At 35.0% G+C, this 18,331-nt stretch overlaps 1 protein-coding gene and 1 long non-coding RNA gene across 22 annotated transcripts in view; one reads left to right on the top strand and one right to left on the bottom strand.

Moving 5' to 3' along the window:
• LOC127005904 (calcium-dependent secretion activator-like) overlaps nt 1-17,079 on the top strand; it is a 214,093-nt gene extending 197,014 nt beyond the window's left edge. For 18 of the 19 annotated variants that reach the window (XM_050875264.1, XM_050875273.1, XM_050875269.1 and 15 more), the window contains 3 exons: nt 1,858-1,994; nt 15,113-15,215; nt 15,725-17,079. In XM_050875264.1, coding sequence (XP_050731221.1) covers nt 1,858-1,994; nt 15,113-15,215; nt 15,725-15,835 — 351 coding nt within the window. In that variant the 3' untranslated portion in view covers nt 15,836-17,079. Of the gene's footprint in view, nt 1-1,857; nt 1,995-5,600; nt 8,907-15,112; nt 15,216-15,724 lie in introns of all 19 variants that reach the window. The other variant, XR_007758972.1, reaches the window with a different exon arrangement.
• Nucleotides 1-18,331, bottom strand: part of LOC127005906 (uncharacterized) — a 73,776-nt gene that overhangs the window by 46,518 nt on the left and 8,927 nt on the right. The gene's annotated exons all lie outside the window — the stretch shown is intronic.

Here is an 18,331-nt window from a genome sequence, read left to right as displayed (position 1 = left end):
CTTCTTCACCCCTTGAGCACTAGACGCCGCATATATATATATATATATATATATATATATATATATATATATATATATATATATATATATATATATATATATATATATATATATATATATATATATATATATATTGCATAAGACCAAAATGCCAGACTGGTAATATGTAGATTTTTGCAGTGAACTATCAGGATACCACTCAATGTTGTGCTTAGGGGAGAGCGGTGATGATTCAGACAGTGGGATGGTCCGGACATAGCACTTATTGTAAAGTGTATGGGACTGCAGAGTGCCGCGAGATTTTGTATGAATGTGCAAAACTTTGTTGCCTTGGCCCACAAAGGGACAACCACGCCCTCAGATCTGTTATTTTCGATGCAAGTCCTATTTTATGTTTTTTTGCATCTCGTATGTAATATTTTCATGGTGTATCGTAAGCTCTCACTTCAAAAACGTGCCAATTAGCGAGATGTAAATTATTTCGGTGACGCAGCGATGCACGGCAAAGGTATTGCCGTAGAACACAATCACCCAGCTCTCGTGCTGGAAAAGGAGTGTGACCACACATTTGCTTTTTAAAGAGTCGTGATGATTCGGACGGTTGTTTTTTCATGATTTTTATTAAATTTTATCAATTTAAACATTATAGGTGTTGCAACGGTTATAAAAAGGTTAATTTGGTTGATTTATATTCAGATATGCTTGTGAGAAGAGAAGGAAGCCATAATACCAAAATTTTTGAGATATTTCTTGTAGTTCTCCTTTTATTTTTTCCCCTCTAAATATTGAGAGGATACTTTTATCCTTATACAAATGTTTTGTAGAAGATATAATCTTGTTTATTAGCCAATCAAACTTAAGTTATATTAATATTATGGCGAGTATTATGAGCGTCCATACCATCCCACCTCCTTGGCAGAACCATCACCACAGGTGGGAAAGGTTCGGACGATTTAGAAACCTGTCTTTCATCACCTACATCTGAAAACTGGAAATAGCTACAAGTGTCATATTAGCAGCCTAAAGAGGCAAATGATGGAGGAACATTTTGAGATCAACAAAATTACACTACTTCTTAAACTTCTTTTTCTAAAAATATTTTTCTAAAAAGTGTCCAAATCATACCGGCTCTCCCCTACATATGGGTCAGGAGTTCTAGATGATGTGTGAAACATTGTGGGTGAAACAATGCTCAGAGAACAACCCTGTTATCTCTAATCACTGGTCTCAGCCTGGCCACCCAGAGCTCAGAAGTTTCCACTTTTTAGTTTAAAATGGTGTTTTCAAATCTATGTAAAGGATGGATGCAAACTACACCTAACAACATTTGTTGGATGCAGGGAGAGAGCACTGAAAGACACCCCAATGAATGGTGTTGATTTTGTTTAAGTGAATTAGAGAAATACCTCAATTACTTCATTTGTACTCTTTAGAAAAGGGTCAATTTTAACTCGCTATTATAGGAAGGGTCAATGAAATAGTTCATTCATATTCTGTTGCCAGATGGAAGTTCGATCTGTCACATCATCAGATGGACCAACTTCAAACAAACATTTGCCATCAGATGGTATATATATAATGAGTTTAATACAATGAACCAACATTTTTAGTGAATATGTAGCCTAAAATCAAGTTACAGTCTCCCTTCTCCTTTGTTGTTTTACTTGCAACAATTAATAAACTATCAATATCTCTCTCTCTCTCTCTCTCTCTCTCTCTCTCTCTCTATATATATATATATATATATATATATATATATATATATATATATATATATATATTTATATATATATACATATAAAGTATGTGATTTATTGATCTACAGAAGCAATTTCAATATTACTTTTCTCCAAACAGAAAATTTATTCGGATTTTGAACTCCAAGGGATCATGGAGGAGAAACTGAATACCAAAACTTATCAAACCATCAGTCAGCGCATGGCCACGGAGGAAGCTGCGTGCGCACTGCTTGAGGGAAGCAGGAGAGAGGATGAGTAAGTTGATCAAAGACTTTTTTCTGCATGCCACCTATGAAGTTTAAAAAATAACAATAAAGATCATGGTTTACTATTTTTACCTACTTTTAGAACATTTTAAAATATCTGCATTGTTTTGTAATATGTATGGTCTTTGCAGTAAGCCAACGTTGCCAAATTGTCGTACACAGCCTCTTGTGTTTCCCATTTCCGACCCAACAACTGACTCTTCGACCCTAATAACTCCCTTCATATATATAGTTATCGTTAAAATGGTTAATTATTGGTGTCTTTTGTCAAAAGTTATGGCTCAGAAACCAGTAAATACGAGGCTCTGATTACGATAATCTGGCATCGGTGCAGTAAGCCCATTATGTACTGTGTCACTCGTAGGCGTGAGTCAGCAATACCTGGCTCATTAATTAGGTGTACAGCAACAAAAGTAAATTTATTGAACATGCCATTGCCTTAGATTTATGGTATATTTAATTATGGTAGATCTCTCTTAAGTAAAATATAGAAAAAAAAATTTGGTGGGAGGGCTAAAATTTATAAGGTCACATGTGACAGGTGCATTCATAGTTTAAAAAATATGAAACTCCATTGTTTTGCCTTTGTTTGTCATCCTATTTTCAATTGAAAATAGTTTACTGAATTGCCTTGTTGCTGCAAGGTAACATTATCATTTTGTCTGTGCCTCATAATGGACATTGTAAAAAAAATGCTATGTGTAGAACTTTCTTTAGTTAGTAATCATATTCTATAAAGCAAACCTAATAATCATTACCTCAGAGCAAAGGCTGGAGGTACATTCCCTTCACTTCTTGCTCACTTCCAAAGTAGCAAATCTCCATGCAGAGTCGCTGACCCATATTCATTCTGAACAATCCTTGGCAAGGTCATTCACCTGTCCCCAGCCATTAGCCTTGTAGGGATTCCTTGATCTCCTCTACTCCCCTGGGCTTATCTCCTTCATATGCATCCTAATGATCAGGAGCAGCTTCAGTGAAATGTGTCACACACCAATATGGCTGGAGGTATCCTTCACAGGCCATGTAGCTAACAGGCTTTGGTTTAGTGCCACTGAGCAATAATTGGTTTGAAGCATGGCAATTACATATGAAACTGAAAATACATCAGTCTGCCTCCAGAGGCCATATTCACAACCAAATTGCAAGACAAGAGGCACTTGGCATAAAAATCTGAATCTCTCTTCCTCTCCACACATTTCAGTAATGCCATGTGGATGTGCCAAGATGGTCCTTAACACCACAGGTTAAGTCCATGACCTATTGAGACACTTCATTTCTATGCCTAATGCTATCAATATAAAAGGTACCTGAGGATTTCAGTGTACTTTCCACACATTATTTTTCATTTTATTTTATTTTATTTTATTTATTTATTTATGTGACATCCAGGTTACCACAGTGCACCTTCCCCTGGTTGCTTCTGGTACTCACTTATTGACTCAGCTTGAAAGGGAGCTGGTTGAGAAGGGCGCAGACTGCCCCAGCCTGAAAGGGAGTTGGTTGAGAAGGGCACAGACTGCCCCCGGCTAGGAACAACCCGAGCCCATGGGTTTGACGCTAGACATGCTAACCTCCTCCTTGTAACAAGTTTGGTCCATCTTTGCACTTTGCAAAGGTAGTCTGTGATTCTTCTAGGATGCCAAACACTGGGAAAACATTAAATATGCATTTTTTAAAGATTTTTTGCAATCATTACTTAATTTCTGAGAAAACAGCCATTACTAAGTAATGAAGCATACTACATAAATGAGGCAGAAGCTTAACTTAGGGCAATAATAAGCCTAACCCATAGGTATGCCATATAGGCATTTAGGCTTAGTATAGCCATTAGATGCCACATTTGCATATATGCAATGGTCAGGCTCCTCTGTACAAATATAGCTAATTCGATAGTCATATGGGACTGACTATATGGCTCATAACAAACCAATACACAACATACAGTAATAACTGTTCCATTATGTTTTATCACATTACACTTCTTCAATACTGTCAAGGTTAAACATACATACCTGTTTCCACTAGATCCCCAATTGTGCCAAGTTTCTTAAATAGTACAGTATGTAGATGCAATGTTTAGCTTTTAGGAGAGGGAATTGTTTTATCATGCCTATCTTCTAACAGGAAGTATACACATACATATGTGTGTGTGTGTGTGTGTGTGTGTGTGTGTGTGTGTGTGTGTGTAAAATATAACTGTGAAATAAGAGGGAACATTGGGAACAGCAGGAGGAAAATGTGCCAATCAGGTGGGGTGTCCACCTTATACTTTTAATATATGCTTTTCAGTGATAATTACTTTGCATGATTTGTACATAAAGCCAACAATAGAGCACAAACTTTATGCAACATTCACTGTTGTTTTTGTTTGCGGCCACTTATCCTTATCCCACGCCACTGGCAAGGTCTGATAATAGTGAAGAATATGAGGCAACTCAAGGCCACTAAGAGAAGTAAACAGCAATAAAAGATGTGCTGACAAGATTGATGCCAAGATATTCTCAAGCTTATTTTTAGAGTAAAGGAAGTAGCTCAAAGGTACAAAAAAAAAGTCCACAATATTATTATTGAAAAGTGCTGCTTTTGCCTTTGAAGCTGCCAGGACATATTATTATTCGAAGCCAAAAAGATAATATGACTTAAGTTAATGCTTTACTCCAAAGAGGGGCCATACTATGACACCAAGTTTTCAAATTCTCAGCCACCTGAGACACTGCACAAGACTGTACACCTGTACTTGTATATCTGAACATTCTGGCTTCTCTCTTTCTTCATGCTGCTGTCACCACTGCCTTCATCTGCCAATATGCCTTATATTACATTTACTTATTACTGTAAAGGAGTAAAAAATAAGTAACGCTGGCTGTAGTGCCACATTACCTTCTTTCACATTATTAATTCAATCTACAATATCATTTTTTTCTTCAGCATGCCATTACAATATTGTAAATGGCATTCTTGATGGCACTGCTAAAGTGGATGATGTGTAGGGTCAGTTACTCCAGATGACCAAACCACCTTACTTTTCCATAACTGATAAATTCTGCCATTTTACATCTCATTCCTTGATCCCTGCCACTCATGCCAAGCCTCAATTCTCTTCCTATCTATTCTATTGCCCAGACATTTTTGTAATAAATTACAGTATGCATGAAATTACTGGTACACATGGATGAAATTCAGAATATTTCCATGTAGGTTGGCAGATACAGACGGACTGGATGCTTTCAAACAGTGCTAAATCAAACAGACCAGTAGTGTTTTGATGTGCATAATCAGGCATTGCTTGATTTGTAGGGGATAAATTTGTGAACTTTGCTTGAATGACATGTTTAATCTCAAGCATAAGTTAAAACTTGATCAGGATATTTAGTATATATGTTTCATGCATTACATCTGACTAGCTGAATTTTAAAGCAGAAGTATATTTCAGTATATTTCAAATATCAAACAAATATAGAATACTTTCATCTGTGAAAGCCTCAAGTCAATATTGCAGGTAGCTGGAGTATTAGTGAAAAAAATGCCATCTATCCAACAATTTGATCCTAATATGAACACCGTTCTTTTCTTTGGCTGCATTACTGCACAGTAATCAATCGTATGTATCCAATTTCAATTGTTCATTACATTTGCATGTGTTTTCATCTTAGTCATAGTTCTGGAATGTGCTCAAAATTAGGAGCAGCAGATTTCTCTTAGATTATTGTCCTACATAACATTCTCAAAACAATAATTTTGTGTAGTGTATGTTTACAGATATGTGTCCCATACAACATCAATGGATCACTATTTATCATTTGCCAGTTTTCATTTAGTTTGTAATTTTTTACAATACACCGCTGATAATTTCATTCCTATTATCAGGTATATGTGCATGCTACATTTTAGCAAAACAAGTTGATAATATATGGGAAGCTAATATGATTACCTTTATATACATAACTATTTTCATATACATAATGTAGATTTATTCTTTAGAAAAATCTTTGCATAGAGCAACCCATGTTCAGTAATAGTTGTGACATGGAACAACTGCTAAACCCACAAAATACCAGACCCAGCTGGATAAACAAAAAAAAAATGCACACCAGTGTGATTTGAGTTAATATCAACATAGTGACAAAACATAAGTGACAAAACAGAAATGTTTTAATTTCTATATGTATCACATTGCTTTTGAAGCACAAATTGCTTAACCAGATCTACATCACACTGCTTTTGAAGCATAAATTGCTTAACCAAATCTACCAGTAAATTTCTGGCTTTCAGTTGTGCTTGTCCACTTTATTGGAGCAAGGTAACACAGTTTCTCCATATTTTTCACTTGTAGGTGAAATTCAGTTTCGAAAAATCTCGAGCCAATAATAGATGAGTATCAATTCATGAATCCCAAATGACTGAAGGTAAGATAGCATTCAAAGAACACATCTACCAATGTCATCATCATGAAATGACAATCATTATTTCACATGCAAGGACAAAACTGTAGGGGTTCTGCAACCATTTATGGTGGTGAGGCTTTGTACTGTAACAAAGAGGTAAGGCAGCGAGCAAAATGGAAAAGGCACACCCACAGGGGCAAGCAGCTGGAGCTGAACAGGTGGGAAAAAAATTCCTGCAAACACATAAAAACAAACAATGAAGGAAAAAGTGCATTAGCTCAAGGAGGTTTGTGGAAAAAGGTAGAGGAAAGCTCATCATGATAACATGATAAGCATGGAGATACACACAAGGCAGAACATGTGGTTGTTCCAAACGCATAGCCAAGCATGGCTCAGCATTGGATCAAAATGACTCTGCTGCATTTGACCACTCATGAGTGTACAGTAAGACCGCTAAGTTGGCACAATTGAGGCGATTCAAGGTGCTACAGGTGACAAGAAAAAATGCAGAGTGACTACAGCTGTCTCAATCCCTGGATCTTTTTATGAACATACAGCAGTCATTCAAGTTTCATCGTCCAACCACTTTGCATACAAGTGATAAGGACATCAGAATGTACGGCAATATTTGCACCTTCTTTTCCTCCAGTGGTGCATTTTTCATGAAGACGAAGGGGGATTCTCAACCAAAATCAAGGACATTCATGATGCTGCCGATGTCAACAAAATGCTTTGTATTTTTTTACTACTAATTATTATTTACATCCTTTGTAATGATAAAACTGAATTATTGTTTAGTTCTGTAGTTGGGTATCAGCCACGGTGGGGTCACTATGCTACCTGGGGAACAGGTCCAGGCACAAGGCCAGGAAGCTTGAGCCCCAGTGGGCAGCCCTTGCTACCAGGCAATCTCTCTTTGATTTTGTATATGACGATGATGAAAGAGCAGGGAATTTTTTTGCTTACTTTTACATAATATGGCTGACAAATGAGTGAAATAGTTAGTATCATTGTGAGGAATAGTGGGAATCCACTGTACTCTTGTCAATAACAACATGGAGGCAACAACAACATCAACAACATGGTGACAACAGCTACGTACGTCATCAACAACATGGCAGTGATAACGCCATCAACAGGATGGTGACAACAACATGGTGGCAACAATTACATCAACACTGCAGCAACAAAAGCATTATCAACAACATGGCAGCAAACAAATGTTATTACCGATGTGCTCAGACACTTTCTATGAAATCACCAGTATTTGAGAATCTAAACATTACTATAAAAAATGGGTGCCTATTCTAACCTGCCATCATTCAACAAAGTAACAAGAATTCCACAAAGGCGCTTGGGCCTCACAGAGGATCTGATATGCAGAAGCAAGGTGTCTGGGCATATCAATACGAAGCAGCTGCCTACCCGTCAAAAAAGGTGTTGTGACTCAATTTCCATGGTAGGTTTTAAAGTTTGGTATTTCTGGAAGTAAAATAAGAGGTGAAATCCGTAGTGATGAAAACTGCATTGGTGAACTACATCTTTTTTTCTTTTGGTTCTTCAATTCATTGTAACTTTGCATTCTGCACCATCAATTACATACATATTGTGGGAGTATTACAAATAAATTGATCAAAAGGCTTGACTCATTAGCTCTTGAAAAAATCTACTTTAATCCTGAGATATTACTGACTAGAAATATGTGATAATAATAGTTTTTTGCAACAACCTCAACGTGTTTTCTCTTTAGCTAAATTCCTTTATCAGGCAGATTACTATTGTAAAAACTGGAAAATTGTGTATATAATATTGATAATAAAATAACAAGTGAAAATTCTTTAATGTCAGTTCTATATGAAAGTAAAGACAGTCTTTCTATTCTTGTTACTGTGTGCATTCTAAATCAGCCATCTATTTAAGAAGGTACATCTAAGTGAAACACAGTTGTAAATATATTTTCTGGAGTTCTCAAAATTCAAGCTGTTCAAAATTTATTGTAACTTTTCACCTTTAATTCTATTCTGCCATCATTGATCACCTCTGATTAATTTAATACCCCAAACCTATCATTATTATTTTGAGTATCATGCAAGGGTGAATAGCGCTGACTTTTGTTACTGCATGTTGGTATTGAAGATGGTGCAGCATTTGAATATTTTATCTCAAAAGGTTTATAAGTATTATGATGGTCAGTTTAGGAAAGCAGATGTATGTAATTTATTCCTGGCACTTCCTTTAGTAGATATTGGTACCTTATCATAAATGGCTCTTGCCTAATTTTCCAGATGTATATAATTTATTAAAAAATTCTTAAATCACGAAAGACATGCTCAAGTTGAACAACAGTAGTGTATACCCGGCTTGCCTCCCTCTATATCACACGTAAGAGGACACATCCCCCTTACCTTATTGCAATATATTGACTCTCTTTAGTATCTGCATTATTCTTTATCTTACTGACCCTTTTTTTTTCCCTTTCACTAACCCAGTCTTCCTGAGGGGGCTGAAGGAGAGTAAGTAATTTATATCTGGCAGCAGCCTCCTCGCATGATTGCACTTTCCATTAATGATGTAGATGAGTGTAGACTGAATGATGCATCATTATTTATTATGCTTGTCTTCTCTAACAATTTTACAACCCTCACCATAAATCCAGACATGAAATATAATTAATTAGGTCATTATTATGCTAAACACACACACAGAGAGAGAGAGAGAGAGAGAGAGAGAGAGAGAGAGAGAGAGAGAGAGAGAGAGATCTAATCACCTTTATCTAAAAATTTGGTTTCGATGAAAGCTTGAACAATTCATCATGTACCTAACAGGGAAATTGGTAGGCATGTAGTTTACTGTTGTAATTTGTCTTTTTAGTAATTTACCTGCACTGGCTGAGCCTTGGAGTATTGCCTAGATGGTCAGGTTAGGTTTGTTTTGCTTTCATTATCAGTTTACTTTGTTACATACATTTTTGTATCATTTATTAAAGGCTTATTTAGCAAAATACTAAATTATGGCTAATGGCTTTTAAGTTTACAATTAAGGCCTTCAAGCATGGTGAATGGCTTTGATCTAAGAGTTTATCTGTATAATGTGCTTATGAGTCAGAAATATATACATTTGACCCTTGATTTCCTGGACTAATAGGGAAGGGGAGTACATATCTGGGAATCACAAATGTGAAGTCATGGCCCATTCCTGGACACCTGATATATTCAGTCTGGTAATCACCAATATTCAGTATCTGTCCAGGACTTTACCACACTTTATCCAGCACATTTAAGCAGCACATTTGAGAAAGATGAACTGAAACAAGAGATTTGAAAACTTGAATTATTATGTCAACAAAGGACACACCATCAGCAGTGGTCATGAAGTCTCCACCATTCTCTTTTATGACTTATGGTGCTTAAGCATATCTTAATATTGTGAATTATTTATTAATTAATGTTTCTATAAAAAATCAGGTAATGAAAATGTCAAAAGGATAATACTAAATGGATCATAACTGCAAGTAGCTGCTCAGTGGATACACATAAACAGACACAGTGTTGGTGACAGCAATGCACCATTCACCATTTTCTTTTTAACTCTCTGGATGGCCAAGAATATGACACTAAAGCAAATTATTTGTGTACTTGATTTTAGTAAATACTGCATTTACTTCTAAATGTAAAGTCACAGTGTCCATTAACAGCACAAGACAAAAATGTTCAGCACACAGCCACCTAGCGGGTGTGGGCTGGATTTGTTTTGATGCCCTGGCTTGGCCAGGCACATGTCCAGCAACTGCTGGGCACATGCCAGACTGCAGATTCTTGGCCTAGACTTCTATTTCAATTCCCAGACTTGACCAGGAATATGTCCAGCAAATGCCGAACCCTGGATTTTGTCCAGGAAATCCAATATCTGGAAAACTGAGGTTCAGGAAATCGAGGATCCAGGATTTTATATATATATATATATATATATATATATATATATATATATATATATATATATATATATATATATATAGATATAGATATAGATATAGATATAGATATAGATATAGATATATAGATATAGATAGATAGATAGATAGATAGCTATGCATATACATACATAGTAAGCTTCCTAGTCTAGTTTGCAGGGAACCAATCTCGTGCCGGATTACCGGATGTGCCGGACGTTTGAATAATAGTATACATGTATGGAGAGTTAGATGGTACTACATTTATTTTCTAGTCCTCTCCCAGCCTCCCAGTGAAGTACTTTACTGTGTTATGAGTTCCTTAGCTGGATGCCTCCCCATGGCTCTTGCCCTCTCCTGTTAATGAATCTCAATGACAAGGAAGGGAAGGGAGGAGAAATGTTCAGCGTTTCTTCAAGCTGATGAGCAGATATTAACTAAAACCACTCCCGCCCCTCACACTGATGAATTATAGTTATAAGAAGGGTGAGACAGAAGGAACGAAGGATGTTACAATGAAATGGAGGAATTAAGGCTGGATAAACCACCAATAAAAGGTGGACAACACAGGTGGCAATGTACACATTCAGGCCACTCAGGTTTTCCGGTGACTATTACATGAGATGTGAAAGAATACAGTCACCTCATGTTATCTGCAGTGTTGGTTTTAGAACCCCCTATGGATGCTAAAATCTGCAGATGTTCAAGTCTCTTATAAAAATTGGTGTAGTATTTGCATTTAATCTACATACACTGTTCTATTTACTTTAAATCACCTCTAGATTACTTATAATATCTAATGCCCTGTAAATGCTATGTAAATGATATGCAAATGTATATCCTTAATTGTATAATTTAGGGAATGATAAGACATCAACCCAGAGCATTCTGTGGGTTTTACAAGCAGTAATTGTTGCCACCACCTCTTTCCTTTGTTTCACTTAGATATCTATCTCACTATGGTCTCACATATTACATTACTTCTCTTGTTTTAAGGGTGCATTATATGTACAGCATCTGGTATTGATATTAAGCACATTACCTAGGCAGATTCAGCAACGTTCACGGTTGGACCGCTGAGATATTAATAAGCCCTGAGAGCAACATACCTTATGAATAATGCCAACTAATTTGGTGGTGATATGTATGTGCTGCATCTGAAACATTTGTCAGAGCCAAAGCATATGAGGTAATTGTGTTGTAACAACGTGCCTCTTTTCTTTATTTCATAATGACAATAACTGAAATTTACTGGACTTTAGTTTTACTATACTACTAAATTACTTAGTTTTACTTTTTTATACACCAGAGAAAGCAATCAAGCACAAAAGAAAAAATGAAGGAAAAAGTGCATAAATACTGCTTTCCAAATGAAAAAGTGGAACAGAATTCAAAAACAAAAAGGAGACTGATATGGGTGACCCCCTCAAGATCATTAGTGAGTCTTATGGCACTAACATACTGCAGTGGTTGGTGGGCACGCCTCACGACCAAGAGGTCCTGGGTTCGATTCCCATGTGATGTGGCGATGGATGGGCAGTCTCTTTTAATCCATGCCCCCTGTCCACCCAGCAATGAATGGGTACTGAGAGTCAGTTGGGGGGTTGTTTCCTGCCTCTTGGGTGTGTGTGGCTGTAAAGTTTTAGCCATACCCAGAACTCCATCATCAGAGCTCTTAAAGCTCATTTTGGGAGGGTACTGGTCAGTAATTGCAAGTCTATTGCATGGTTAGACCATGGCGAACACACACACCTCATGTGCAAAGCACATTATCTTATTCAAGCTTCAATAATGTTAGAGACATGTCAGAGGCATTCATCAAAAATTAAAGTGTATTAATGCCTCCGATACACATAGACAATAATTAGTTTCATCAAAATTAGAAGGAAATGCTATTTCTATATACCAGTGCCTTAAAATGTATTTTCAGGTCTGGTAAAGGGTCTGTAGGTAATGGGAATATAATAAAGGTTTTGGGAGTAGGTTCGATCTATTTACAGAGTCGCCTTACTTACACGGGCATGTGTATGTGTGTGTGTGGGGGGATACACCTCACCTGCCAAAAGCAGAGGTCAACTGTATCTTTCTTTCTATGTTGGGGCAGGCTTCCTCTCCCAAGGATAGTTGCCAGTCAAGTGACCAAGACATTGTAGCTGCCTGTTATTCAACATCAACATTTTTCAAATTAATACAGTTTCCACAGCCACATTCTCAAACATTCATCTAAGACAAGGGAAAATTATAAGTGCGTAATATTATTATTTAATTAATGTAAAAATTGCAAAACAAATAAAAAGCAAAGGTGATGAGGAGCATGCTACTCATACAGACACAGGTGTTTTAAAGTGCTTACTTCTGAAGTAAAAACTAATCCTTTTTAACTTGTGTTGGCTTCAGTGTTGCCTTGAGAGTCACAACTTGAAACTCGCAGGCAAAGACAGGATACTATGCTGAAGTTGATACTGTAGACATACGTTACTGAATGGAAAGTGTGCAACGGAAAACTAAGCTTTTATTTATATTGTGAAATTAAAAGTGAAAATGAGAAAATATAGCAGCTATATTTTGGTTTTATAATCATAAAAACTGATTCATTATTATTGCTGGTGTCTGAATAATTGTATGTCTGAGTGCAATAACCCTGCTAAATCAGCAAAACTTTATTAATTATCTTTTTTGTCCAACTGTCTATATGTGTTCCCTTTTATAACTACCTTTTTTGTGAGGAGGCTCCACTCACAGCACTTATAACTATGGTACAGTCACAAATAATCCTGTTACTTATTCTCCTTTTGTAGCTTATACCTCTCTCTGCAATGTTAATCCCATATTTACTGTGTCTACTATTTTCATGGTTATTATATAGTCGTCTGAAACTGCTATCATTACAGCTCATCTCCTGTGACCCTAATAGTTAAGTTTACATTTTATACTAATAATTATCCCTATTCTGTGTCACTAATGCAAGAGTTAACTAGTGGCTTATTTTTTACCATCCCCGTCATTGATAACCTTGGGGACAGCTTACCTTCTAGTGTTTATCCATCCATCTTGCTTGAATCAAAAGGAAGTGAGGTTTTTCTCACAGGATGAGAGGCAGACCAAAGGCAAAACAAAATAGAAAAATAACATGCTGGTCCTTTAAAAAGATGACAGAGAAAAATCCCAAAAAAGTGATCAGTTTAGGTTGTCCATCATGGTGTGAGCAATGTGTGAGCCCTGCCAACTCTCAGAGGCCCTTAAAAGTGTGGACAGAAATTGGCATTGAGCAGAGAGGTGTCTCCATTTCATCTAGGGAAGAGAAGGAGGAAAAAGACATAGGAGATATTTAAGGTTCCATGCATCAGTATGACTACATAGAATAAATTAATGGAATAAGGTAGAAAAAGATAGAAGAAAGGGTGGCGGTGTATGGGAGTACAGAAGTGATGATTGATACGGACTGTGAGAAGGCATAGGAAGCGATATGGGCAGGAAAGAAAAAGGGAAGAGGGAAGGAAGGGTTTGAAACATTAGTCTTCCCACAAGTCTGATTAGGAGCGGATGGACATGGAAGGTATGGATTGCTAAATAGTGAGGATGATGGGTAACATAGGTATCATTTAGATGGATGCGTGCATATGCTCTAGTAAATGATGGGGTAAAGAAAGCCATGACTGAGATGAAAAGATTGTGGGAGGATTGAGGGAAGTATTTGGGAAGCTTTTGGAATAAAATAAAGAAGTTAAAAGTAGAAAAGGCCCTTGGCATTGATGAAACAACAGCAGCAATGCTGAAATATGGAGATGTAGTTGTGGAGTGGATATTGTAGATTATTACTCAAGGATGGAAGTAGGGTGAGGTAACAGAAGACTGGGGTTAGAGGTTAGGAAGAGGTCATGAGTGTTGGGCTTACCTCCAAGGCAGTCAGAATATGTGAAGGGTGCTGAACCGTCTGCTCTAGATCATAGAGGAGAGCAAAACTGTAGGTTTACCAGGTAGGTCAGTGAAGGAGAATGAAAGCCAAAGCTGGTGGTGGTGGTGAATTAGTGGATATTTCAGCAAAAGAAGAATAGGTCAGGATGTGCTTCACTTTGAAATTCAGATAGTCAAAAGAATTTTCTGTAATCATTTGAGTTAGGTGATACACAGCACAAACACATTTAATAATGGAGTGGAGTCTTGTTCAGATGGTGAAATTTTATAAAATATTGAGGTTGTGGGCCTGAAAACAAGTATAATCATTGCATACATATATCCAGCAACCACCTTTGACTAAAATTTACAATAGAGAAAGAAGGAAGGCACATATTAGAGTTTATTGTCAGCAGGCACAAAACCTGTCTTTTAGTTAAAAAGAAGTGAGGCTTAGAGAAGAGAATTGGTGTTCTACAAAATGTATATTAGAGCACTGACTAGAAATGTTGTAAAAGTTAATAAAGAAAAGTTGGAAGAACCATCATGATACCTCTCATTCATTGCTTTAAGTGGGATCTGATCTGGAAATATTTCTGATCCCTTCCCCAGACTGGGACTCGAAGATAAGGCGTTAGACCAAAATCTGCATAACAAGCTTTGAAACTTTTTAGAAAATGCTGTATGTGTGTCATGTGCATGAAGTTTAGTGTGGATAGTGAGAATTTGTCCTTAGAAAGCATCACACGTGTCAAGACATCTTTGGCAGATAGCTGACTTTCAATTTTCCACTGTCTTACTTTTTGTGTGGGAACAGTACTTCAAAAGGTGCGTGGCACATTTTTTCTCTTTCTATTTATCAATTATGTTCCACAGGGAGTATCCAGAAACTGGAATTGAAGATGATATGGACAAGAAACCAAAAGTGACAGCTCAGCTCAGTCAGTCACTTGATGACCCTGCAAACTATGTGGCTAAGGTCAGTTCCCCTCTTAATCATATATTGATGTATAAGTGGAGGTGACATTCTATCATTAAAATAAAAAAAATTTGCCTTTACTAAAGGACTATAGTTTACTTTTTTGCCTTCAATATTTGTGTTTCTCATAGGGGATGGGTGAGGAAATCAGTAAAGACCATGTAATCACTTTTAATACATATGTTTGCCAAAACAACTGAAGGGGGTCCAGTTTCAATGTTCTTCCTTTATCACAGGAATTATGTCCTTATTAGTCATGTCTTATGACCTGCAATGGCATACAAAGACTCAACTTAACATTGATGAAAAAAGTCTTCCCTTAAGTTTCTATAAGCTAATATAATATAGACTGTGATCTGAGCCTTCAGGCCAAATTTAAATGATTGATTATTATAGTGTACTGTTTTGTAGATAACAGTTCATAACTCTGAATATGCTTAGCCAGTCATATGTACTCCTACTTGATTGTTGTGTGTTTCATTATTATATATATTTTTTTCTAATTTCAGGTGTCAAACGTAGCAGGAAATATGGCTGGAAAAGTTGGAAATGTATTTGGTGGCCTCAGTAAAGGAATTGGAGGAATAACTGGTAAATTTGGAGGAGGAGGATTCTTCTAAATAAGGTAGCATGATTTCTCCAAAGATGGAACAGGAGAGTGTCATGGCATTATAATATTTCTGGCTAACTGACCTATTCAGTCTTTCCAGTTATTTCTTTTCTCTTGAGAAAGGCTTTTAAAGGAATTTTAGATGAGTCTAAATTAGCCCAGTTAGCAATGATGTGGCACTCTTTTCACATACATATTTAACAATTTACTATTATGTCTTCAAGCAAATTTTCAATCTATTCCCTATAAAGCTAAATCTGTCAATGGTTAATGGCAGTCTCAGTAAAGAAAAGTTCACAATCAATATAACTTCTATTTGTCTATTTTCAACATTACTATACATCAGTTTAAGTAGCACACATCTCATCCTCCGTATCTATCTGTCTACCTCTCTTTCTAGATATAACTTTACAGCTAATTATGTGAAAAGCAAGTCGCAAATATTAATGTACTTCCTAATGAAAAAGGAAGTCACAAATATTAGTATACCTCCTGATAAAAGAGGCAGCAAGAAAATTGAATTGGCATGACCCAAGGATGCCGGTACTCCTTTGTTTAAGCATTTAACCGATGCTTTTTATCTGCTAATTCTTTTGTATGAAGGAAATATTTCTGGACATGGGTATGCTTTGAGCAGCTACTTGGGATCTTTGTATTCCACCTTATTCTTATTAATAGTTTATGCATTCTGTATGAAATATAACCTTATGATTAGTATTTGTAAGACACTTACCTATTAATTTTATGTCTGGCCTATGTATAAACAACTGGTATCTATTAGCTTTTTTTATAGTTTTGATTTATTCAATACTCAAGTAATCATGTGTTAGAATTAATTTATATTTGAAAAAAAAATATTTGTTTTGACACACGTTTTCAATTAATCTAAATGAAATAATGTGTTCATTTGGACAAAAAGTACGTAGTTGGCAAATGTGCACATTAGTTTCTATAAAGTAACGTATTTAACTAAATACTGAACACAATTTGACTGTTGCATAGCCTCAGAGTGGTGATCTGAAGGCCATCCAAAATGCAGATTAAGTATATTGTGGTTGTCACAGACATTGCCAAACCCTCCCCTCTGCCCTTAAAGACTAATGAAAGCATCATAATGTAATCTCTAAAATTAGTGGACTTTCTAATAATATTTTGTTAGAATATCCATAACTTTCTTAATATTCAGGAATACTGATCTTGTGGTGCAAAGCTTGCCAAAGGTTACTGTATTTACCATTGAGCTTGAGAATCTGCAGACACTATATATATATATATATATATATATATATATATATATATATATATATATATATATATATATATATATATATATATATATATATATATATATATATATATATATATATATATATATATATATATATATATATATATATATATATATATATATATATATATATATATATATATATATATATATATATATATATATATATATATATATATATATATATATATATATATATATATATATATATATATATATATATATATATATATATATATATATATATATATATATATATATATATATATATATATATATATATATATATATATATATTATATATATATATATATATATATATATATATATATATATATATATATATATATATATATATATATATATATATATATATATATATATATATATATATATATATATATATATATATATATATATATATATATATATATATATATATATATATATATATATATATATATATATATATATATATATATATATATATATATATATATATATATATATATATATATATATATATATATATATATATATATATTGCTTCACATACCTAGCAGTGAGGAAGGGTGCACATCCTGCAAGTATGGTACGAATTTGCCTTAAACTTTGTCAATGACCCAAACAGACGATCAAACAGCACCTATAAATAGTTCCCCCAGTTCATTTTATACCTCTGTAATAAGGCTGCCCATGCTGTACAGGGAATGCTCCAAAACAGTGAAAACTTGTTGACTAAATAATGTTACTGTTAACCCATCAACACCTTCACCCTAGACTCCATAGCAATAACAACAGTCCAAGACACAAGAATACACATAAGGATATATGGAGTTTTATATATATATATATATATATATATATATATATATATATATATATATATATATATATATATATATATATATATATATATATATATATATATATGAGTCAGCACACACAATGGATACTAAAATTATTTATAATGTATCAAAACTCTATTAAAAACTTTAAACCGTATGTGTAATACTAACACTGTTGCTGATTTTGTTCTATTCAATCACTACACAATTTCTAAACCAATTTTTTGCAGGGGTTTAACTTGTATCCATTGCTATTGGTCGTAACTGCTTTTTCAGTCTAAAAGCTTGATCAATATCACTCTTGTCAGTTCCTTAAACTCACTTGGAAATTCAGTTGTGTCAGAGTGCAGTTTACCTTGAAAATTCAGTT

This window comes from Eriocheir sinensis, chromosome 31, assembly GCF_024679095.1.
Source record: "Eriocheir sinensis breed Jianghai 21 chromosome 31, ASM2467909v1, whole genome shotgun sequence".
NCBI classification, from domain to species: Eukaryota; Metazoa; Arthropoda; class Malacostraca; order Decapoda; family Varunidae; genus Eriocheir; species Eriocheir sinensis.
This window is presented reverse-complemented; position numbering and strand designations above follow the sequence as displayed.